Source organism: Lissotriton vulgaris, chromosome 9, assembly GCF_964263255.1.
Source record: "Lissotriton vulgaris chromosome 9, aLisVul1.2, whole genome shotgun sequence".
Taxonomy (NCBI): Eukaryota; Metazoa; Chordata; class Amphibia; order Caudata; family Salamandridae; genus Lissotriton; species Lissotriton vulgaris.
The window spans coordinates 677,871,100-677,897,318 of NC_141697.1; the positions used below are offsets into that span (position 1 = coordinate 677,871,100).

The window sequence follows — 26,219 nt, forward strand, 5'->3', positions numbered from 1 at the left end:
AGTCAGCTAAGAGGAGATCGGTGTCGAGGGGATCCTTGCCGTCGAGGAGGCGTTTGCCGTCGAGGAGGCGCCACCGGTCGACGTCGAGGAGGCGCCACCGGTCGACGTCGAGAAGACGTTCCTCAACGTCGAGGCGGCGTTCTTTGACGCCAAGGAAGCGCAGGAGGAGTCCTGACGCTATGAGGTTGCCGATTGTCTTCTTCCTTGGCGACGATGGTGAACCAAAGTCACCGGGCTCGGTGTACTCAGTGGGGTATACGCCTACTAAACCTAGGTCGCCTACCCCATCTCCTTTGCCGAAGGGTCCGCCTCCGCGGAACCCCACCCCGCCTCCACCACCGCCTCGTGGGCCGGCTCCTCGTCAGTCACTGTCGCCTCAACTCCCGCCACCGCCTCTTCCCTCCGTTCCTCCACCTGTGCCTCCACCCAGGACGGCCTCGTTGCCACGTTATCCAACGCCACCTAAGAGGACCCCTCAGCCGAGGGTCCCGGCCAGGCCGACATCGCCTGCTCCTGCGAGGCCTGCGGATCGGCCGAGAAGATCCCGCTCCGGCCGGAGAGGGAGATCGCGGAGCCGTGGCCGGTCGTCATCTCGATCTAGACGACGCCACAGGAGGCGCAGATCCAGATCCCGCACAGGCTCTTCCACCAGGGATTATTCACCGACGCTGTCGGAGTCTCCAGGGGCGAGGGTGTTGCCCGTTGACGATATTGTCTCCTTCCAGGAAGTGCTGTTGAGGGGTGTGGCTAAGCTAGGGATCATGGTGATTGTGCCAACACCTACGACGTCAGTGATCTTCGAGACGCTTCACAAGAAGCATGTCTCCACCGCTGCTGCCGTTGGTACCCGGATTGGAGGAGCCCACCAAGGAGTTGTTTATCACTCCGGCGGTGACAAAGGCAGCTCCTTCCAGGCTCCTCAAGAAATACCGGGCTCCGGAATCTGACCCGGCTTCCTTCAAATGGACCCAACACCAGACTCCATTATTGTGACAGCGGCTAAGAAGCAGCATGCCACCACTCCTTCTTCGACAGTGCCGCCTGATAAGGACAGCCTTTGGCTGGATTCGGTGGGCAGAAAGATCTGTGGGACGGCATCTACCACCATGAAGGCTGCAAGTGCCGGGGCTCTACTGGGGCGATATGATCGTGCCCTATGGGAGTCCCTCCAGCAGTACGCTGAGCTCCTCCCTCGTGACAAGAAAGAGGACTTTCTCGAGATATTAAATGAGGGGATGATGGTGTCGAACCACATCATCATCGCGGCTGCTGATGTATCTCTTCTGGCGGCGCACGGATACTGCCACGGCATCAATCAACGGCGTCACGCTTGGCTTCGCCTCACCTCACTCAAACCGGAGGCGCAACAGGGGGTGGCCAACCTGCCTTTCTCGGGGTAAACCCTGTTCGGCAAGCATGCGGACGATGAAATGGCCCGTATGAAAGCAGAAGCCGAAACCCTGACGGCTGCCGGGTTAGAGAAGCCTGAGAAGAACAACTACCGCCCGTTCCAGAGACGGTTCGGAACTTCAGGCAGAGGGCGAGGGCAGACTTCCGGACAGCAGCAACAACAGCAGCAGTTCTGGAAGCCCTTCCAGAAACGCCAGAGGGGCAGAGGAGGCCAACAGTCCGCAACAAGCGACCAAAGGCCCGGCCGGGTCTAGGCCCCGAGCGTTTACTTCCCCTACATCCGTTACCCACTCCGGTGGGGGGAAGCGTTCAATTTTTTTCTGGCAGAGTGGAGAAAAATTACTCAGGACAAGTGGGTGCTGAATATTGTTTGCAATGGATACAGTCTTCGGTTCACCAGCCCACCTCCAGCTATTCCGCTGGTGAGCTCGCAGTTTCAGCTGCGCGAGCTCCAGGCAGAGGCCGACATCCTATTAAGGAAAAGGGCGATAGAAGACGTACCTCTGCCTCAAATGAGAAGAGGTCTGTACTCACGGTTCTGGTCCACAAGAAGGACAAGAACGAGTTCAGGCCCATTCTGGACTTGCGGCAAGCAAACAAGTGGATTCGCAGAGAGATTTCGCATGCTGTCGTTGCAGCAGATTTACCCTCAGCTGCAGCAGGGAGACTGGCTTTGTGCTATAGACCTACAGGATGCGTACTTCCATGTGCCCATTGCACAGAAATACAGGAAGTTCCTGCGATTCCAAGTGGGCGCCAATCATTATCAATACACAGTACTGCCATTCGGGCTGAAGTCTGCGCCCAGGACGTTCTCTCGAAGTGCATGGCAGTGGTAGCTGCACACCTGCGGAAGAACAAGGTGTTTGTCTATCCGTACCTGGACGACTGGTTGATCAAGTCCTCCTCCTTCTCTGAAGCTCAAGCACACTTCCAGAAGACTTGCATTCTATTGAACAAGCTGGGGTTGCACATCAACATGTCCAAGTCGGTCCCGACTCCGGTTCCAATGCATACAGTACTTTGGAGCCTCCATCAATACGCTGTCAGCAAGCGTGTCTCCTTCGGAGGAGCGACGGTTATCACTCCTTCGGAAGGCTCAGGCTCTTATGACCGCTCCATCTACAACAGTGAGGACGGTGTCTTCTCTACTGGGGTCGATGGCCTCTTGTATCTTCCTCATGCCTCACGCACGGTTGCACATGAGACCACTGCAGGAGTGCTTGGAGGATCAGTGGGATCAGAGGACTCGTTCTTGGGACGACACGATACGACTGTCTCTGCATGCTCTTCAGTCTCTGAAGTGGTGGTGTTCAGCGGAGAATCTCCTCAGAGGGGTTCCTTTCCACAAGGACATTCCCACACAGACGATCGTGACGGATGCGTCTCTTCGCGGATGGGGAGCGCACTCCGGAGACTTACAGATTCAAGGGACGTGGTCTCAGTCAAAGTCCACGTACCACATCAATTTCATCGAACTCGGAGCTGTTCACTTGGCACTGAAGGCCTTTCATCCGTCCTTTCAGACCAACTCTCTGCTTGTACAGACGGACAATACGACCAAGATGTATTACCTCAACAAGCAGGGGGGCTCGAGATCGCGCACTCTGTCGCAGGAGGCGCAGGCGATCTGGCACTGGCTTCTGGCCAGAGGACTGATAACGGCTACCCATCTGACAGGTGTGCAGAATGTTCAGGCGGACGCACTGAGCAGACTGATTCAGGAAAACAACGAATGGGTTATAAACGACGAAGTGCTAGGAGAAGTCTTCGCAAGGTGGGGGACTCCAGACGTAGATCTGTTCGCCACCGCCGAAAACAGCAAATGCCGAGACTTAACCTCCAGGTACTACCAACAGGGGACGTTGGGGAATGCCCTATGGATCGACTGGTCGAACAGCTTTCTGTACGCTTTTCCACCCATTCCCCTGATTCCGGCGGTGCTCATCAAGCTGTCCCGGTCCAGGGCGCGGATGATATTGATAGCCCCGGAATGGCCCAGACCGTGGTGGTTCACGGACCTGCTTCACCGGTCTCTCCTTCCTCACATACGGTTGCCGTGCAGGTCAGACGTTCTCGCGAAGTTCGGGGGGCAGATGGTGCACCCGAACCTCTCGTCTTTGAGTTTGGCGGCATGCCTCCTGAGATAGTGCAATATGGCCATTTGAATCTACCCGAAGATTGTATGGACATACTGAAGGAGGCTAAGCGACCTTCCACTAGGACTTCTTATGCTAACAAGTGGAAGAGATTCTGAATCTGGTGCAAGTCCAAGAACTATGAGCCTACGACGTGTAAGGAGGATGTCATCCTTCCTTATCTTCTACATTTGGCGCAGTCTGGCCTTAATTTTCATTCCATTAAGGTTCATCTCGCTGCATTGACTGCCTACAGGAAATGCCCTTCACAGACTTCCTTCTTCCAGATCCCTGTGATCAAAGATTTTTTGGAAGGCTTGAAGAAAGTATTCCCTCCAGTCCGTCTTCCTTCGCCTTCATGGGAATTGAATGTGGTGCTGTCCAGATTGATGAAGGAGCCTTTTGAACCTATTCATAAGGCTTCGTTACAGCACCTGTCCTGGAAGGCGGCGTTCCTCGTGGCCATTACATCTGCCCGCAGGGTGAGTGAAATTCAGGCGTTGTGTTGCCAAGAACCTTATACTGTATTTCATGCTGCTAAGGTTGTTATGCGTACTCACCCTACATTTCTTCCCAAGGTTATTTCTGATTTTCATGTCAACCAGACCATAACTTTGCCTACGTTTTTTCAGAATCCTTCATCTCCAGCGAAAAGGTCTTTACATTCCCTGGATGTTAGGAGGGTGTTGAAATTTTATCTGGATAAAACCAAAGATATTCGTAGGTCAGACCAATTGTTTATCAATTATGGATCAGTCAGGACCGGTCTTGCTCCTCATAACAGTCCATCTCTAGGTGGATTGTGTCCTGTATACAATTGTGTTACCAAAAGGCTAGTAAGACCTTGGGGGGTAAACCTAAGGCTCATTCCACCAGGGGCAAAGCTGCCACGACTGACTGCTTTGCTACGTAATGTTCCAATTGCAGAGATCTGCAAGGCGGCCACTTGGAAGTCGGTCCATACCTTTGCTAAGCATTACTGTCTGGACACTGATGCCAGGACAGACGCTCAGGTTGGGCAGGCTTCGCTGCGAAATCTGTTCGCACAGTAGTGGTGTTTGGCTTTTTCTCCACCGCCGCTTTGGTGTGGGGATGGGCTTGCCATTCTATTCACTAGATTATGACTATACACAGAGATCCCCTACTACAGAAGGAGTAGCTTCTGTCCTGTAACTCCAGTTCTGTAGTAGGGGTATCTCTGTTATAGTCATAAGCGCCCGCCCTCCTCCCCGGTGGAGTAACTTATTCATGTAAGGAATGCTACAGGTCTGGCGTGTTACGCCTTCAAAAAGAACTGAAAGTAAAAGGGACCTGGTGACCCCCCCCCCCCCCCCCCCGCAACAGGGATATTCTACATCAGAGGGTGGTGCTTCTGTGAGCTGCTTAAACTGTATTTACTGGGGCCTGTGCACTTCGTTTTTTGGACAGCAGGGGGAGTAAAGTTTCTTTCAAACAGTATTGTTAGATTTCGAGTTAGTGAAGCCTTTTCCTGCAGAAGTCCAAAGTGTGGATTGAGCCTGTCTGTCTCCTAGGAGATTCTGAACAGGAGAAGCAACTTCCAACTCCCTGGCCAGCAAACCTTGTCTGAGGTCGCTGGGACCTTATATGGTCTGCTAGTTGTTGGCACATGTGTACATTGATTGGTGGTTGTATCTGGTGTTTCTATTGGGTTAGGGTTAATGTCCTCATGGGTTGGGTATTTGAGGGTTCTGATTGGTTTCTGGGTCTGTGATTCAATCATTGTAGGGTTGAGACTAGGGCTAGGATTTCTATTGGAAGTAAGGACGGGACTAGGGCTACCTGTACCATTGGCTGCTTGGACTTGGGTTGGGACTACTGGTAGGGCTAAGGCATTTATTGGACGTAGAGATCAGGGTTTTTGAACTGATTGGGTGCTTGGACTAGGGCTAAGATTGGCAGTAAGGTCCTGGTCTCCTATTGGTTCTAGATTTTAGGGCTAGTGTTGTGATTGGATAGTGTTAGGGCTAGGGTTCCTATTGGCTGAAGTGGTCACCTAATTACTAGGGCTACACGAGGCCAGGATTAGTGCGTCTCAGCCCGGGCATCGAGGCTAAGGGCGGAGAGGACAAGGGTAGTTGCTTGTTTGAGCCTGTTCAGGACTAGGGCCAGAAATGCTGCCCTTTTTCTAATTTCTCTTCCTACTGCTAAGACCTAAAAAAAAAAAAAAAACTTTCCCTCTTTTATCCTTCCACTATCCTTTTCAATCAAAATTAACAGACTAACATATTCACTTCTCAAATTCCATATTCAACTATACTAATATACTGCCCAAATAACTGAATAACATATCTACTACTCAAATGACTTCATATTTATACTATACTAATTTTAAACACAAATCCTTTATGGGTTCTGGAGTGGCGTGCTGCTTGTCAGAAAAGCGCTTCAACACCCATCAGGGGTAACAAGTGCTATATGAATGCTAATCTTTCCTCCCCTTTTATCCCTCAGCTATCCTTCTCACTCAAAGTAACAGACTAATATCCACCACTGAAATTACCTCATATTTCACCATATTAATTCACCACTAATCCTTTATAGGCTTCCGGAATAGCGTGCGTCAACAAGCGATAAATAAATACAAACCTTTGTCCTCCTCTATCCTTATGCTATCATTTCATATTCAAATAACTGACCTTTCCACCACATAAAATGTACTTGCATGTTTCACTATACTAATTCAACACTAATCCTCTATCGGTCCCGGAGTAGCGTGCTACCCGCCGAAAAAGCGCTTCGACGTCTCGTCAGGGGTAGTAAGCACTATATAAATGCAATTACAATACAATACAATACATAGTAATCTGGATTAAACCCCTAACAGCCCTCAATTACAAACCTCACATTATAGATTCCACAAGATCATTGGGAATAATACTTGACAAGAATCTCAACATGAGGGAACACATCAGCACAGCCACCAGAGGAGCCAACTTTTATATGAGCATCAGTGGGGAGAACTGTAGCTAGACCTATTTGCCACCACAAGAACGCACGGTATTACCAGTTTTGCATACTGGAGAAGCACTCACTTGGAGATTCATTTCAGACGAGGTAGCACAAGAGACTCTTGTATGCATTCCCACTCCCACCTCTTGCCTCTGATTCTGAAGATCAGGAAGAGCCGGTCTAAGACATCTTAATTGCCACAGTCTGGGCCAGGAACGTATAGTACCAGGACCTCGTTAGCCCGCCTATACAGGTACCGTTTTAGGAATACCTCTCTACACTTCACATGTGTGAATATTGCAGCAATTAAATGCGTTTGCCCTTCAAGCCAATGCACAATTGCTCTGTAAGATTCTTTATTTTTCAGAACAAAATTTTATTGTTGTCATGACAGAGATTGCATGTAAACCACAGTACTCCGAACACCGGAGGGGCTGTGAGCATATGTTCGAGGCATGTGGGCTGCTAAATTCATATCTTAGCATTAGATCGCCGCCTAGTGTTGGGTCCGGATGATCGCACATTGTTGTCCTGGAAGAGTCTTCGAAGTATCCTGAGATGGGTGGCTCCTCCCCTGGACTACAGTGCGCATGGGCATCGGCTCCATCCCCAGATTGTTTTTTTCCGCCATTGGGTTCGGATGCGGTCTCGACGTCTCTCCGTCGGAACCGAGTAAACATCAATTTAAACGGCCAAAAGGCTTTGGGTTCTTTACGTCGGTATTGTTTGCGTACGGTCTCGAGTTCTTCCGTCTCTCGGAGCCGGAATCAGCGGAGTTTTTACCACTCTTCGGACTTCGAGGCTTTCTCATCGCGACTCGACACCAAGTTCCCAACATGGAGCGGAGTCCGTTTAAGCTCTGTCCGCTCTGTGGGTCCAAATACCCACATATAGACGTGCACCCGGTCTGTAACAAATGCCTTTCGCCAGACCATGACGAAGGAAGCTGCAGGGCCTGTGCGAGTTTCAGGTCGAAGAAGACTCTCACGATTCGGCGCGCGGTGCGCCTTGTGGCCAAACAAGCGGCCCCGGATCCAGAAAACATCTTCGACGACCAAGAAGAGGAGGACCAGAGCCATCATCTTCAAATCTCCCCGCCCGAGACGGAGGTCGAGGCTGATCCGGAATATGACGACGACGGAGTCGTGGGTCAAGGCCTTGAATACGTCGACGAGGTAGGGGACGACGATATGGTTTATGGGGCCGCGGAAGATAGCTCAGGGGACGAGCTATGCCCCGAAGTTGACGGACATCAGGAGAGGGTCACGGGATCGCCTGTCGGCCTTACCCAAGACCCTGTAGCGCAAGCCACGGCCCCGCCTGCTGGCCCGGCCACGGACATACTTGCTGCGCCGAGGGTATCGAAACCGAAACTGAAAGCAACGGTCTCGACTGCACCTAAAATGGCCGACCCGAAACCGAAACCGAAAGTTAAGGATCCAATCGTCCCTAAGATGGCGGTCGTGACAGCAAAAACAAATAAACCGGCAGCCTCATCGACTCCGTCGACCTCCGGTCCGCAAAAGTCGAAGAAACACGGCGATTCCGCAGGGTCAAAATCGGCGCCGGAGGAGAGATCCTCTAAAAAGGGTGGCACGCACAAGACAAGCGCGCCGGCAAAGCCAGCCAAAGCAAGCGACACAGCCCCGGCTCCAACGGGGACATCTGCGCATCGGTCCAAGGACTCGGGGTCGGCGCCGTCCATCCCTCCAAAAGACCAACGGAACGTCGCATCCGAAGGCAAGGCCACCTCGTCGGTGCCAAAGACCACTGTCACCGACACATCTCTCGTTGCTTCTTCACTACAAAGAATTAGGGAGAAGGCCTTTTCTTCGTCGACGCCAACGCCATCGACGCAGAAGGCGGCAGACGTCCCGGTCAAGCCCGCGAGTAAACTCCTCTTCCTTCTACCGCTAAAAGTGGCGCCGAAGGCCTTTTCATCGAAATCGACGCCAAAGAAGTCGGAATCTTCTACGGCAGGGGCATCTTCAGGTCAAGTGCTCGACCCAGAAGAGGATTCGGAGTGTTTCATAGACGCGGACACGGGAAAGTTAACCCTTTACAAAAGGAAGATCACTTCACAGCCGGTGGAATCCTATGTCATCCCCCTAAAGAAGAAAAAGTTTCCACAGGACGCCTCAGGCCTCATGGAACCTATCCAGCCCCCTCCAAGAAGGAGCCCAACACCGTCTCCAGACCACTCTGAAAGTGAGGGCTATGGTGAAGATGAGCAATACACGTTCCCAGTCAATGAACCAGATGCACAGCCGGATTCATATGATGTCATTGGGGACCAAGGCACCCAAGATATGGGACAAGACCCACAGACTTTCAGTACACGTGCATCCCCTACAGAGGATTCTGCAGGTTTTCATGCACTCATTGAGAGGGCAGCTGCTAATCATGATGTGGACATGCATGCTGACCCAGTTGAAGAAGACTTTATATTCGACACCTTTTCAGTTTCGGAAAGAACTGTAAAGACACTGCCTATGCTCAAAGGGGTCCTCAAGCATGCTGCGGACATCTTTAAAGAGCCTACCAGGGCGAGGGTGGTCAACCCACGTATTGAAAAAAAGTACAGACCAGCGCCTGCAGACCCTGCATACATTCGAGGACAGTTGCCGCTTGACTCCCTGGTGGTCGCAAACGCACGTAAAAGGGCCAACTCCCAAACAACGGGTGAAGCTCCTCCCCCGGATAAGGAGTCCAAAGTGCTAGAGGCAGGAGGCAAAAGAGTGGCTGCGCAGGCTGCCAATTTCTGGCGTATTGCAAATACACAGGCACTACTGGCACGTTATGATAGATCACATTACGACACACTAGAGCAGATTGTGGAACACCTGCCTCCGCAGTTTCAAGAGGGCACCAAAATGATTATACAAGAAGGACAACTGATCTCCAACGCGGCCATAAAGTGTGCACTTGATGCCGCGGACACAGCCGCTAGGGCCATTAACACCAGTGTCATGCTCAGAAGACAGGCGTGGCTCCGCATATCGGGGTTCAAACCTGACATTCAAACAACCATACTTAATCAACCAGTCAATCCGGATAGACTGTTTGGTCCAGATGTTGACACCACCCTGGAAAAAATTAAAAAAGACACTGAAACTGCTAAATCTATGGGGGCCCTACAATCACAGCAGTTTCGTGGCAACAATTTTCGTCGCTCAGGTGCCCGTGGAGTCACCAGAGGACAGTTGGGTCAGCAGTCACAGTTCCCTAGAGGTGGAGCACAATCCTCGTACCCCAAACAAAACAAGAGGGGCTACAGGGGAAACAGCAACAAAGGTCGCGGCAGAGGAGGCAACAATTCACGCTCCTCTGCCCCAAGCAGCCAGTGACTCTCTGTCACTGCCCCCCGACCACTTAACACCTGTCGGGGGGAGAATACAGCAGTTCCTGCCCGTCTGGATCAACATCACCACAGACAGGTGGGTGCGACAACTTATCCAGTACGGTTATTGTCTAGAGTTAAAATCCACTCCACCCAACATTCCACCAAGGCAAAGACCTATGTCCGCAGAGCACTTGCACTTATTGCAGCAGGAAGTGTTGGTGATGCTGCAAAAAGGAGCAATCGAGCTCGTGCCAGTGGGGGAGGAAGGCACAGGGGTTTATTCCCTGTACTTCCTCATTCCAAAGAAGGACGGATCTCTCAGACCAATTCTGGATCTCCGTCCCCTCAATCTGTACATACTGTCGGAGCATTTCCATATGCTTACACTGCAACAGATTCTTCCTATGTTAAACAAAGGAGACTTCTTAGCAACCTTAGATCTCAAGGATGCTTATTTCCACATTCCGCTACATCCGTCCCACAGAAAGTACCTCAGGTTCACTATCCAGGGCACGCATTATCAGTTCAAAGTCCTACCCTTCGGAGTCACAACAGCCCCAAGGGTGTTTACCAAGTGTCTGGCGACAGTAGCAGCGCACCTCAGGAGGCAGAACATCCATGTCTACCCCTACCTCGACGACTGGCTCGTTCAAGCCAGGTCGGAACAGCAGTGCGCCGCGGACATGTCGACTACCATTCACCTCCTTCACGACCTGGGTTTCTCGTTGAATTACCCAAAGTCACACCTTCAGCCGGCACATGTCCGGCAGTTTCTGGGTGCGACAATCAATACCCTGACGGCCAGGGCGCAACCAAACCAGGTCAGAATAGACGGCATGCAGTCTCTAATCCAGAAGTTCAGACCGGGACACTCACTTCCAGCAAGAGTGTTCATGCAGTTGATAGGCATGATGGCCTCCTGCATCTTCATAGTCCCTCACGCACGGTTGCATATGCGCCCGCTCCAGGAGTGCTTAGCAAATCAGTGGACACAGGCTCAGGGACAATTAACAGACCTAGTGTTGGTTACCAGTCGGGCATACAACTCTCTGCATTGGTGGACTCCACACAACCTTTGCAAGGGCCGACTGTTCCAGGAGCCAGTGCCACAGGTTATCCTGACAACGGACGCATCTCTCCAGGGATGGGGAGCTCATCTGCTCACTTACACGGTGCAGGGACTATGGACGACGCAGCAACAGAAGATGCACATCAACTATCTAGAACTGATGGCGATATTCATGGCACTCAAGTCCTTCATTGTACATCTGTGCAACAAAGTGGTGTTAGTCCGGACGGACAACATGACCGCGATGTACTACATCCAAAAGCAGGGGGGCACCCACTCACCACAGCTGTCTCACCTGGCTCAGAGCATGTGGAAGTGGGCCATTCAGAGGAACATCTTCCTCATGGCAGAACACCTCCCAGGGAAGGACAATCAGATGGCGGATCTGCTCAGCAGATACAGCCATCAAATGCACGAGTGGGAGATACATCCATCGGTACTCCAGCCGTACTTCCAAAGGTGGGGTCGTCCAGACATAGACCTGTTCGTCACAAGGGAGAACGCAAAATGCCAAAGCTTCGCCGCCAGGTTCCCACACCCGCAATCGCAGGGCAATGCGATATGGATGAACTGGTCAGGCAAATTTGCGTACGCTTTTCCCCCGACACCTCTGATACCACTGGTGGCGAAAACTAAGGCAACACTCGATGACACTCATCCTAGTTGCTCCAACGTGGGCGCGCCAGGCCTGGTACACCACGTTCCTCGAACTCTCAGTGGTACCGCATCAAAGACTGCGCCTCACGCCCAGACTTCTGACGCAGAACCATGGAGAAATTCAGCATCCAGATCCGCAACAGCTCAACCTAGCGATCTGGCTCCTGAAGTCTTAGAGTTTGGATACCTCAACCTACCTCCTGAATGCATGAACATCATCAAGGAGGCGAGGAAGCCGTCAACCAGAGCATGCTATGCCGCAAAGTGGAAGCGTTTTGTCATTTACTGTGCAGACAATGACATAAACCCGCTAGATGCATCTATCCCTGACATCATTGGCTATCTGTTACACCTTTATAAGTGCAAGCTAGCGTTCACTTCTATTCGGATACATCTATCAGCCATCGCAGCTTACCTTCAAAACAGGCAGCATCTCTCGGTCTTCAGGGTGCCTGCCATTAAAGCGTTTCTTGAAGGTCTGAAACGAGTCATTCCCCCAAGAACACCGCCAGCTCCGGTGTGGAACCTCAATGTGGTCCTCACCAGACTGATTGGACCACCATTTGAGCCACTGCACTCGTGTGAACTGCAATTCCTAACGTGGAAAGTTGCTTTCCTAATTGCTATTACGTCACTAAGGCGTGTTAGTGAGCTGCAAGCGCTCACAATACAAGAGCCATTCATTCAGATTCATCCAAATAGGGTAGTGCTACGTACTAACCCCAAATTCCTTCCAAAGGTGGTGTCACATTTTCATCTCAACCAAACTATCGATTTGCCGGCATTCTTCCAGAACCCACAAACAGTGGCGGAAAGAATGCTCTATACGTTGGACGTAAGGAGGGCATTGATGTACTACATAGACAGGACACAACACTTTAGGAAGACGAAACAACTCTTTGTTGCCTTCTCACCACAACACAAAGGCAACCCGATTTCCAAAGCAGGAATAGCCAGATGGATTGTTAAGTGCATTCAAATCTGTTATCAAAAAGCCAAGCGCACTTTAACAATACCCCCAAAGGCACACTCCACACGCAAATTGGGGGCATCCATGGCTTTCCTAGGAAACATTCCTCTAGAGGACATTTGCAGAGCAGCCACATACCTTTACAAAACACTACTGTGTTGATGTACATTCCAAACAGCAAGCGGCTGTAGGACAGGCTGTTCTCAAGACACTTTTTCAGGTTTCTGCAGCTGGCACGGGCAACCGCCGCTGATGGAGGGACTGCTATGTATTCTATGCTAAGATATGAATTTAGCAGCCCACATGCCTCGAACTGAATATGCTACTTACCAGTATGCATCTGTTCTTGGCATGTAGGGCTGCTAACATTCATATCGCCCACCCTCCTCCCCGGTGCCTGTCGCAGCTGCAGATATACTATTGTATTCAATCATTAGCATGGACATCCTTTACACTTTTCACTCCATCCTCTGCCACAATGGCGAAAAACAATCTGGGGATGGAGCCGATGCCCATGCGCACTGTAGTCCAGGGGAGGAGCCACCCATCTCAGGATACTTCGAAGACTCTTCCAGGACAACAATGTGCGATCATCCGGACCCAACACTAGGCGGCGATCTAATGCTAAGATATGAATGTTAGCAGCCCTACATGCCAAGAACAGATGCATACTGGTAAGTAGCATATTCAATTCAAAATGCAAAGAGTTGCAAGCAATACATTCGTTCAAAGAAGCATAATTATCACAACTCTCCCACCCCCCTGCCCTTTATTAACTACCCCCACCCGGATCCCACCCTAACCCCTTGCACGACGTCCTCAGAGGTCCAAGAAAAAAAAAAAGATATATTTAAATAACAGGTAATGCATATTCTCCTCCACCCAGGGTCTTACAGCACCAGTCCTTCATCTACATCACGCTGTGCTGGCAGTTCCAGCCACAGTCCCCTGTACTCCGCCCATCTCTTCCATATTTTGTAGTGTTTCCTGGGGCAACCCCGGGCCTCAAACACTGGACGCTCCAGCCCCATACAATAATCCAAACCCTTTTTCCATACTCCCACTGGGGGGGCTCTAGTGTCCTTCCAGGCGCGGGCAATATCCCTCTTGGCCACGGTGAGGCCAAGGAGCAGTAAATGTCGTTTATAAAGGTTGCCACCCACTCGTTCCATGATATGAAGAAGGCCCAGCTGCGGTGTATGGGGGAGCTCCCAACCCAATACTTCAGCCAAACAGTCCCAAACACCCTTCCAGAATCTCTCCAGTGCTCCACAGGACGATACTGTATGTAGGAAGGTGCCCGCCTCCCGACCACATCTCAGACAATCAGGAGACGCAATCAAACCCGCTCGCCACAGCCTCTCTCTGGTATAGTAAGCTCTATGTAGATATTTAAATTGAATGAATTTCAATCGTACGGCAACGGCCGCGCCCCTGGGGGCAGCAAGGGCCTCTCTCCAATCCTCTTCTTCTAATTCACCCTCATCACCCTTCCATGTAGTCCGCAGCTTATCAAGGGAGGAGGAACAGTGTGTAACCAATGATTGGTATGTGCTGGATATTTTCTTTTCCTCCAATTCACCCATGAATATCTTAGCTTCCAGAGGGATGAATTCAGGTAAGGAGTCTAGTCCCTCCAGTGCGGGGGAGATGGCATGTCGGAACTGCAAGTATTTAAAGAACTGGGTCTGGGGCATACTATATTAGTCTCTTAGCTCTTGGAATGATTTAAGGGTCGTGCCTTTCATTACATGGCCAAATGTCTAAATTCCTATTGCGTCCCTGCCGCGGAACCCCTGTAAGGACGCCAGAGCCGGCAAACGACCTTTCTGCCACAGCGGAGTCTCCTCGGTTAGTTTGTTCCACCATCCCATACTGTGAAGTGCCCGTCGCCAGATATTGAAGACCACCTGTGTGACCACCGGGAGCCTCTTCCTTTTCCCAGCCGAGTACAATAAGGTGTGTAGCGTGTCTAGCTCCATCAGATGTCTCTCCAGAGCATAGGCTGGTTCTCCCCGGTCCCCATACCACCACTCATTCAATACCAACAAATGGGACGCCTGATAATAGGACAGGACATCCGAAGATGCCAAGCTGCCGCAATATGTGGATAGGAAACAAGTACGGAGCGCCACTCTCACTGCACCCCCGGTCCAGAGGTACTGGCCTAGTGCCGAGTTGACCTGACGAAACCACTGTGGTGATATAGGGTATGGGTAATTCTGTAATTGATAGAGTAAGCGCGGGAGGGCCACCATCTTGAAAATGGGCGAGCGGCCAGAGATTCAGGGGCATACAGGACCACGTTTTCATGTCCGACCAAAACCGGTCCCATACAGGAATAACGTTTCGCTCCCACGAGATTCCCGGTATATCCGTCAGGAACACCCCAAGGTATTTAATGCCCCCGGTCGCCCCCTGCAAGGCCGACGCCCAGGCACCCATCTCCGCTTTGCCCCCCAGTGTCCACAGTGTGGACTTCCGCACATTCAGATTGAGCCCCGATACCTCCCCAAACACCCGCATAATTTCCAGGACCCTCGGTCCTGACATATTGAGGTCTGTGAGGAAGAAAAGCACGTCATCGGCGTAGAGCGCTATCCTGTCCGATGGCCCGGCCTCCCACTCAAAGCCCTTCATCTGCGCGTCAATGCGCACCCAGGCTGCCAAGGGCTCCATGGCAAGGGCGAACAGGTACGGACGGCGAGAGGGGACACCCCTGTTGGGTACCCCGTCCGATTGGAAAGGCGCCAGACACGGCCCCAGCCACTCTCACTGAGGCCGTAAGGTCAGTGTATAGCAGCCGTATGTACGATAAAAACTGGGGTCCAAGATTTAGACGAGGCAGGAGTGCTTGTAGGTATACCCAACTCAACGAATCAAAGGCTCTATCAATGTCAGCCAGTAGGAGTGCCGCCTGGGCTCCTGTGGCCCGCATCATCTCCATTGCCACCTGAGCCCGCCTGATGTTGTGCCTCGTCGCTCTATGCGGCATAAAGCCAGCTTGGTCTGGATGGACCAGTTTAGTGATGTATGGAAGGAGGCGATTGGCAAGGACCTTAGCCAATATCTTCGCCTCAACGTTGAGCCGCGATATGGGTCTATATGATTTGTGGCGTTCGGGGGCCCTCCCTGGTTTACAAAAGACCACTATTTCGGCATGCCTCCAATCCGCCGGTAAGCGGCCACACTCCCTGGCTGCATCCAGGGCCTTCTTGTAATGCGCCCTCAGCTGGAGATGGTATTTCCTAAAGAACTCGCAAGGGAACCCATTGGGTCCGGGGGCCTTCCCTGCATTCAATTCCCCAAGGGCCTTTCCTAATTCTTCTGCTGACAATGGAAGCTCGAGGCGATCTCGCTCCTCCTCCGATATTGCCCGTGGCGGGAGGTCTGCAAGAAATTTATCGATAGCAGCTGCTGGGAGAGATTCCCTATGGGCATACTGTGCCGCGTAGTATCGCGCAAAGCTGTTAGCAATCGCCCCGGGAGCTAACAAAGGATCTCCGGCCTCGTTTCTAAGAGCCGGCAGTGTCTGTGCCTGGAAGGTGCCTTGGCAGAGTCTATACAGCATCGTGTTGGACTTATCTCCCCATTGATAAATTCTGCTCTGCGTAGCAAGCCACACCTGGCGTGACGCCTCAAGGTGTAGGGACGTAGAGTCCTGCTGCGCCTGTAGCAGACGTCTCACGTCTTCGTCATTCCCAGTCGTCGTGCACCGCTCTTCTAATTCGCGGACCCGATCTGCCGCTTTCTCTAGGCCCTCCCTACACGTCCTGCAGGCTGACGCACACCAGGCTATATCCACTCCCCGTAGTGTGGGCTTCAGGGCCTCCCAAAGGGTCACGTCATCTGTCCCCGATCCCTCTTAATCCTCCCAATAGTGGGCGATGGCCTCCCTCATGTGGGACTGGTAATCATCCTGTTGCAGGTGCCAAGTGGGGAGGCGCCATCGGAACGGCAGTCGCCTCTTGTCCAGGAGGATATTAATAGTAATAGCCGTCGAGTCCACCCTCCCAATCCGAGCACAGGGGACAAACAGGTAATCTAGTCTTGGGAAGGAATTATGTACCCCGGAAACATACGTGTATTCCCGGCTATGTGTATGTTGATAGTGCCATGCATCCATCCAGCCCATTCCTCTCACCATGTCACTCAACTTGGTAGGGGCGCCCACCGTCTACCCACCACCGGGTCTGTAGCGATCCATCTGACTATTCATAACATCATTCCAGTCACCCCCAATGACAGCCATCGTGTCTGGGATCTTTGCCCAGACGGTGAACAGTTTCTCAACCAGCGACCACTGCAGCGGGGGTGGAGCATACACACTGCTGAAAACCCCTGGCTCCCCTCCAATCACACCTTTGACAAATATGTACCTGCCCTGGGCATCTGCCCATTGTGTCGAGTGGACGTAAGACACCCTGCGGTGAATCAGAACCGCCACTCCCCTGGAGCCTCTAACGAAACCAGCATGATACACCTGTTGGTAGCCATAACGCTGCAAACTAAGGACTTTAGACCCCGGGAGGTGTGTCTCCTGCAATAGTAAGATATCTGCCTTCTCTTTTTTCCCTTATTGCAGCACAGCACCCCTCTTTATTTTATCCAGCATGCCCCTTACATTCCAGCTTACTATTCGCAGCGACTCCCTGGGGGCCTCAGGATCGGGACCTCTAACTGCCATCTATCGGCTGTAACTCCAATTGCCCGGGTATCGAGGATTGAACTGCACACCTGCTCGCAATAGAACCCGATGCAACATCGTGCTGTAAAGGACTGCCCCCCCCCCCCTGGACTCTTGCCCCCCCCCCCCCCCGCCCCCCCCCCTGGACTCTTGCCTCCCCCCAACCCTCTACCCCTCACCAACCCCAGCCCAACAACTCTTCAACTTCCCCCCTCCCATACCTCAGCAACAGTGAAGTATCTGTCGCGGTGAAGGCGCGCTCCGACCCCCAACGGGAGGCCGGAAGCCACCCACTCCACTGGATCCCCATGAACAACTCACTCAACCCCCAACTTACCCATTAGGGGCAATAAACTTCTCTAAACTCTGGGGACGTGTCTGCCCGCTAGTGCATCCCCCCACCCCCCCATACCCAACCTCATCTCATCTCAGTTGATTGTAACAGTACAGCATCGGATGTGGTTAGTCCCCAATCTGTCCGTCCTCTCCAGTAGGAGCTATGAAGTGGCACTTGCCCGCCATAGAGAATTAACTGTAGAAAGTATCTTAAAGTCGTCCTTGGTATTTTCAGGGATCAGGCTTCCGGGTGTCTGGTACATCTGGCCCTTCGTCCTGTCCCATTAGGGCCGAGACCTCCAGTTGCTCGCACTTCGGGATCTCCGGGAAGGCTGCCGTGACGCCGTCGTCTAGGATGAATCTGAGTCATAGCCAGGGGGAGTGTGTGCTCGGACTCCAACAGTTTAGTTGGTCCAGTTAAACACCTCCTCCGGTGTGTTGAAGAAGAGGGTGCGAGACCGATACACCACCCGTAGGCGGGCCGGAAAGAGCAAGGCGTATTGAATCTTCAGGTCCCGCAGTCGCGTCTTGGCTGCTGTGAAGGATTGCCGTTGCTGTTGTACTTGCTTAGTATAGTCCGGAAATATTAGGATCTTCTGATTGTCACACATAAGGGGCTCTTTCACCCGTGCTTGCCGCAGGATAGTGTCCCGGTCATGATAATTGAGTAGCCACGCTATCACTGGTCTTGGGCGGGCACCAACCGGTGGCTTCTGGAGGAGCGCTCTATGTGCCCGCTCAACTATGAAGCAGCGGGAGAGGGAGTCCGCCGGCATCCACCCCTCCAACCACCGTGTCAGGAAGGCCTCCATGTTGTCCTTCTCGCAGCCTTCTGGAAAGCCAACAAAGCGCAAGTTGTTGCGCCGAGCCCGCCCTTCTGCATCTTCGGCTTGGAGCACTAGGCCCTTTTGAATTCCCTCCATACTGGCCACTTTTTTCTTTAAGGTCGCCATGCCGTCCTCCACCTCCGAAAGTCTGGATTCGGCTTCGGTTATGCGAGTCACAGCATTCCGTAAGTCTTGGCGCAAGAGGGTAACATCAGCCCCCACCGCCCCAATCTTTGCGTCTAATATATTCTCCCGGTCACTCTGTTGCTCGGTGCTCTGAGGTCGCCTGTCCCTCAATGACGCCACCCGTCACTGGGCCTCACCACGCAATAGCCCCTGCACCTTGGGCCGAACAGAGAATATGTCGCCACTTGGTGGGCCCCAGGGAGTCCTCTGTGGGCACCAACTGCTCCACCGACGTGGCCCCAGGCCTTGGGAGCACAGGGGGCCCACGCCAATATCAGCCCGTCTCCGGTCCTCCGGCTATTTCTGGCAAGCCCAAACGCTGACTGTGCACCCCCGGAGACCCCCTCTGAAGGCCGGCCTGCCCCTGATCACCTGCAGCTGTCGTCCGCCGTCCAGGCACGCCTTGATGAATTGCGCCTAACTCCAGATCCCGGCTGTGCTCTGGATACTAGGCCCTGCCGCGGGAGGCCTCCGGCCACACTCGCCCGGATCAGGCCTCTGTGCATCCCTCCGGTTCTCGCGTCGCCCAGGGCCTCAGAGCTCCACAAATGTCACCGGAGCAAAGCCACGTAGTTCAGGGCACTGCGCCGACCTCTAGGGCAGCGGAATCAGAAGGGGAAGCAGGATAATCTGCGGATATGTGACGGGCGGGACGGAGCTCCTCTAAGCTACGTCTGCCATTACGGCCCGCTAAGCCACGCCCCCCGCTCTGTAAGATTCTTGACGTTGAAAAGTTCAGCCACATTCCTTCTTTACTGACAGGTTGGCCCTACTAACTAAGGCATGGCCACTTTGCTAGCATTCTTTGGTCTATCTCATCCTTCAAAAGATGAGTCTTTATTACCATCATCCATAAAAGGTGTGAAACTTATATATTGATTGCACGAAAGAGCATTGGGACGACGATCAGCTCTACACTGGGTTTTTAGGTGCAAATAAAGGCAAGGCTTTCATAGAAAAGGACGTTGTTAAGATAGATAGTCCCATGCATCAAAATCCGATACACACTAATTATGAAGCAGACCCTTAAGGTCCTGCAGGCCAATTCCATGAGAGCCAAAGCTGCTACAATGGTTTTGGCGAGATCAGTATCTCTTTCAGACATTTGCTGGGCTGCAACTTCGACGTCTGTGCATACTATCATGAAACATTACTGCCTTGCCAGTCCGGATGTGTGGGAAGATCATATTGCCTGTTCAGTTTTGCAGGACCATTTGGTTTGGCCCAACTCCCCAGACCCTTCATCTTTCAGAGGTATTGCTGTGGTGTCTATTCTAAACCTACAGTTAAATGTACCCATCAAAAGAACAATTTACTTACCTCCAATAATGCTCTTTCTGGTGGATACTCTAACAACAAAATACTTGCTGTCATTTCACCACCGGTTCAGCCGAGAGGTCTTTTTTAATATCTAAAATGTCTCAAGTTATAGGTCAACGCACTGTCACCAACAATTGTTCTGCGTCTGATGGAACAGAATGAGATCGGAAACTGACAGCATTCAGCATTGGCATTTACATGCAGCTCCACTGTCACTTCAGGGGCTATAAGGAGTCAGCATGGAGTACCATGATGCCACATGCTGGCACATACGAGTAGTGCTGTTGGAGTTTTCTGTCTGAAATCTGGGGCATCTTCTAAAGATGAGGAATATGTAGTTCGAGTATCCACCTGAAAAAGAGTTACCGAAGGTAAGTAACTGGGTCTTATAAATGGCATACAAGCATACCATTCTGAAAAGCCAAAGCTCCTGGCTTTGTCAATACTGGTGGGGATTTTGTCGTCATTTTTAATTTCTTGTCTTGAATTTGCGTGTCAAATCCCCAAGTTGTAGATTGCCCCTTTAGTGTTCAGGGTGAGGGTAAAAAAGCTGATAATTTCCCTGACACAAACCACAAACCAATTTGTTTTTGTTTCCCACCCTCCATTTTCTCCCCTAAATCCCTAATTCAGGCTCGTGTAAAGATTCTGTCTCGGATAGTGACTCACTTTGAAGCAACACTGAAGGTAAAGGTGCTGTCGTTTATTCTGGAAGACATCCGGAACCGATTAGACTTGGCCTTCTCTTGGCTCTTCCAGGAGTACAACGCATATCTCAACAAGTACCCAGAAGGAAGCCCAAATGACTATGACCAGTGTCTTATCGGCCTGCTTTCAGGGCTGCAGCAGAAGCCTGACCAGAAGGATGGGTAGGTGTTACTTGAATGAAAGATTGCACAACAACACCTTATAATAAAGTACATGAAAAGTAAAACTTCAACTGAGACAAATGCTCTGAACATAATACAAAGCAGTCATTATGTGAAACGGTGGCACAGAGCTTCAGTGTACTTATCTTTGACACTGCCTATCCACCATACTTTTTTTCCTGTGAGCACATCTGCTAGATTATTGCGGAGTGCAATTATTGATTTGTATACGGCAGAGTTCGATTGTTAATATTGGATATCTCCTACCAAACACTGTGGACTTTATATTGGCTCTTAATTCTGCTTAATTGACTATGCTAGTGACTGCATGACTAAAGAGTTGCTTTGCTAATAACTGTTGTTTGGCTGGTGGGGGCTAACTCCTCCCACCCCATGCAGCTGTTTTTGTATCCGAACCAAGCCCTCCTCTCCCATTGAGCTAAACAAGGTTGTTGGGTGACACATCACCAAACGCGTATCACCAACCTACCAGTTGATAGTGTCTGGGCATCCTGGCTATTTTCCTTTTGGTAGATTAGGGCAATCCTAGAAATGGCTTTTTCTCCCGAAGATACTTTTCCCAAAGTTATTTATCTTGAGGTCAGAACATATTTGGGTTGAGACTGTCTGATGAAGGCAGGGTCCCCCAACACTGGTGATAGATCTTCTGCAATACATCTTAACTGTCCTTTACCGCCTAGTTTTCTTCATCAATCTTCAGAATTTCATCTTTGTCCCTTCTCAGAGACTGAGCTTCATCAGGATGGTGTTGGATATGAACTGTATGAAAGCTTTTTTTCCCTTCTGTTCAGAGTAATTTGGGTATTCAGGTTATGATTCTGATGTTTATGATTCTGATTCAGATCCTGGTTCCTCATCGTCAAGCCCTTTTGCATCTTGTTGATGCACACCAGAAAGCAATAGAGAGCCCTTCAGTGGTAAATCAAGTCTAGCATTAGGAGAGTCTTTCAGCCCGCGTGGAGATCTTCCATTCCCTCCTTCCAGACCTGAATTGATGGATTTGCATCTCCTATCTCATGTGGGTGGTCTCTCTGTCCTCTGCAATTGTAGGCCACTCTTGTTACAGATGCCTCCTCTCTTGGCAGAGGAGGAATGGAACAGTGTATTTAGTTCACATAAGAGCATTGGCCACACATCTGTGTACTAGTGTTGAAACCACCTTTTCTGAGGCTTTCCCCCTCTTCATTTTGGAACCTTTTGTTCAGATGCTTGTGGATAATTCCCCACTGTCCATTACATCAGCATACAGAAAGTCATAGATTCTTGTGAGGTCTTCTCTTGAGCATTTGGCCCTTCAGTAGTTAGTTTTTTCATTGCCAGATCATCCTTCTGATAGAATGCTCCAATCGCATATTCCCAATCTTGGGAATTTCCCCAGGCATCAAACTGGATCCGGAAACTTTTGAAGAAGTTCCCTCTTTCTTCAGCATGTGGTGTAATGCGGCTCCACATCAGATCCAGTCCGCCACAGGACGACATAGGGTCTCTATATATGGGCCAGTTAGTGCACTGATGTCAGTTTCTTTCTTTCTGCACCTTCTGACGCTTATCCACAGTTTCTTGAATCCTGTCATTTTGGCACAATGTTTCTCTCAAATTTACTTAGTTTAGCTGTGTCTCTGCCTAAGACTACAGGGTTTAGACAATTTTTAGGCTGTTACTGACAAATGTCTGTGACCGGCACTCATGACGTCTGTCTGGGGTGTCTCAGATCCAAATACGACGGCGTTGTGCGAGTTATGCGAAAGTATGAATTGAAAAGCCATCTCTGACCACAAAGTGAAACCGGCCAAACTGACTCTGATGCTGATCCCAATGCACCCCGAACCACTGACGATGCCACAACAGCTCTGAGAGCTGAAACCAACAGTAGACACCATTTTTGGGGCTCCACCAGACCCCTCCAGCGTACCTTCAGACCTCAAGCATCCTCAGTGGCCTCCAGGTGAGTTATCTGTCTAGATGCTAACTGTACCGCTCAGTCTAGACTCAAGGCTGGCCCCTTCCTTGATCCTGGCGCTGCTAACTGGCACAGGGTCTAAGCAAACACAAGGAGATGATGGACGGAGCGCTGAAACTTTTCAGACACTCGCCCCCAGTCACAGATCTTAATTGAATCCATCATTGTTCTTTAGCTCACTTTCCTACCCCAGTTCAAACCCAGCCATATGCAAATCAGTCTTGACCCTGTTCCTTATGGTAACAGTCCAGCCTGAACTGCAAAGCCAGGTCTTCCCTGGAACGGAAATAAGCATCCTGGGACCGGTTTCGCGATAACACCCCCATCAGCCAGGCTAGCTTGAATCCAGTGGCAAAGTGAGCAAGGGACCTACGTCTGGGCATACCCTGCCAACTTAGGGCGAACAAAGTAAACACAAGAAGATGAAGGCCGCTCTCTCCCGACTTCTAAAGAAGTGCTGGGCCCCAGATTCTGACCTGGCTTTTCTACGGACAGACCCGGTTCCGGACTCTGTTATAGTGATGGCGGCCAGGAAGCTACATTCTACCTCCCCGTCTTCAACCGTAACGCCGGATAAGGAGAGCCGATGGATCGACTCAGCCGGTAGGAAGGCTTGCGGAACGGCATCCACGGCCATGAAGGCCTCAAGCGATGCGGCTCTGCTAGGGTGGTATGACCGTGCCCTGTGGGAATCCCTTCAGCAGTTCACGGAACTCCTGCCAAGAGACAAGAGGGAGAACTTCCAGGAGATCCTCAAGGAAGGGATGCTGGTTTCGAACCAGGTCATCAGCGCAGCTGCGGATGTCTCTCTGTTGGCCGCCCATGGGTATTGTCATGGGATCAACCAGCGGCGCCATGCTTGGCTCAGGCTCACATCACTCAAGCCGGAGGCCCAGCAGCGGGTGGCCAATCTGTCCTTCTCGGGGGAAACCCTGTTCGGCAAGCATGCCGACGATGAGATGGCCTGCATGAAAGCGGAGGCCGAGACCCTGACTGCTGTGGGCTTGGAGAAGCCAAAAGAAAAGAAGGTCTACCGCCCGTTCCAGAGACGGTTCGGTGCACATGGCAGAGGGCGAGACAGTCTTCGGGACAGCAGCAGTATCAGCTGCGCGAGCTACAGGCGGAGGCCGATATCCTGTTAAGGAAAAGGGCGATAGAAGACATACCTCTGTCTCAAAGAGGAAGAGGTCTGTACTCTCGGTTCTTCCTGGTTCGCAAGAAGAACAAGTAGGAGTTCAGGCCCATTCTGGATTTGGGGCCGGCAAACAAGTGGATTCGCAGAGAGAAGTTTCGCATGCTGTCGTTGCATCAGATTTATCCTCAGTTGCAACAGGGAGACTGGCTTTGTGCTATAGACCTACAAGATGCATTCTTCCATATGCCCATTGCACACAAACACAGGAAGTTCCTGCGATTCCAAGTCGGTGCCAATCATTATCAATACACAGTACTGCCTTTCGGACTGAATTCTGCGCCCAGAACATTCTCGAAGTGCATGGCAGTGGTAGCAGCACACCTAAGGAAGAACAAGGTGTTTGTCTACCCGTACCTGGACGATTGGTTGATCAAAGCCTCCTCCTTCTCGGAAGCTCAAGCACACTTCCAGAAGAAGTGCGTTCTCTTGAACAAGCTGGGGTTGCAGATCAACATGTCCAAGTCTGTCCCGACTCCGGTCCAGTGCATTCAGTACTTGGGAGCCACCATTAATACGCTGTCAGCAAGCGTGTCTCCTTCGGAGGAGCGGCGATTATCACTCCTCAGAAGGCTCAGGCTCTTATGACCACTCCATCTACAACAGTGAGGACGGTGTCTTCTCTACTGGGATTGATGGCCTCTTGCATCTTCCTAACGCCACATGCACGTCTGCACATGAGACCGTTGCAGGAGTGCTTGGAGGATCAGTGGGATCGGAGGAAAGGGTCTTGGGACGACAAGATAAGACTGTCTCTGCATGCTCTTCAGTCTCTGAAGTTGTGGTGTTCAGCGGAGAATCTCCTCAGAGGGGTACCCTTCCACAAGGACATTCCCACTCAGACGATCGTGACGGATGCGTCTCTACACGGATTGGGAGCGCACTCCGGAGACTTACAGATTCAAGGGACGTGGTCTCCGTCGGAGTCCACGTACCACATCAATTTCCTGGAACTCAGAGCTGTTCACTTGGCACTGAAGGCCATTCATCCGTCCTTTGAGACCAACTCTCTGCTTGTACAGACGGACAATACGACCGCGATGTATTACTTCAACAAGCAGGGTGGCGCGAGATCACGCACTCTGTCGCAAGAGGCGCAGGCGATCTGGCACTGGCTTCTGGTCAGAGGACTGGCAATAACGGCTACCCATCTGCCAGGTGTGCAGAATGTTCAGGCGGACGCACTGAGCTGACTGATTCAGGAAAACCACGAATGGGTCATAAACGACAAAGTACTAGGAGAAGTCTTCGCAAGGTGGGGGACTCCAGATATAGATCTGTTTGCCACCACCAAAAACAGCAAATGCCGAGACTTCACCTCCAGGTACTACCAGCAGGGGACGCTGGGGAATGCGCTATGGATCAACTGGTCGAACAGCTTTCTGTACGCTTTTCCACCCATTCCCCTGATTACGGCGGTGCTCATCAAGCTGTCCCAGTCCAGGGCGCGGATGATCCTGATTGCCCCGGAATGGCCCAGGCAGTGGTGGTTCACGGACCTGCTTCACCGGTCTCTCCTTCCTCACATTCAGCTGCCGTGCAGGCCGGACCTTCTCACGAAGTTCGGGGGGCAGATGTTGCACCCCAACCTCTCGTCTTTGAGTTTGGCGGCATGGCTCCTGAGATAGTGCAATATGACCATTTGAATCTACCTGAAGATTGCATGGACATACTGAAGGAGGCTAAGCAACCTTCCACTCGGACTTCCTATGCTTACAAGTGGAAGAGGTTTTGCATCTGGTGCAAGTCCAAGAATTATGACCCGACGACTTGCAAGGAAGAAGTCATCCTTCTGTATCTTTTGCATCTGGCGCGATCTGGCCTTAATGTCCATTCCATTAAGGTTCATCTTGCTGCGCTGACTGTCTACAGGAAATGCCCTTCACAGACTTCCTTCTTCCAGATCCCTGTGATCAAGGATTTTTTGGAAGGCTTGAAGAAAGTGTTCCCTCCTGTCCGGCTTCCTTCGCCTTCATGGGAATTAAATGTGGTGCTGTCCAGATTGATGAAGGAGCCTTTTGAACCTATTCATAAGGCTTCGTTGCAGCGCCTGTCCTGGAAGGCGGCATTCCTCGTGGCCATCACATCCGCCTGCAGGGTGAGTGAAATTCAGGCGTTGTGTTGCCAAGAACCTTACACTGTATTTCATGCTGCTAAGGTTGTTATGCATACTCACCCTAAATTTCTTCCCAAGGTTATTTCTGATTTTCATGTCAACCAGACTATAACTTTGCCTACGTTTTTTCAGAATCCTTCATCTCCAG

General features: G+C 51.4%; 1 protein-coding gene across 3 annotated transcripts in view; it reads left to right on the forward strand.

The window, feature by feature from the left end:
* The window catches only part of SYMPK (symplekin scaffold protein), a 1,074,905-nt gene that overhangs the window by 490,262 nt on the left and 558,424 nt on the right, over nt 1-26,219 (forward strand). For all 3 annotated transcript variants that reach the window (XM_086938396.1, XM_086938395.1, XM_086938397.1), the window contains one exon: nt 20,547-20,782. In XM_086938396.1, coding sequence (XP_086794522.1) covers nt 20,547-20,782 — 236 coding nt within the window. The remainder of the gene's footprint in view (nt 1-20,546; nt 20,783-26,219) is intronic.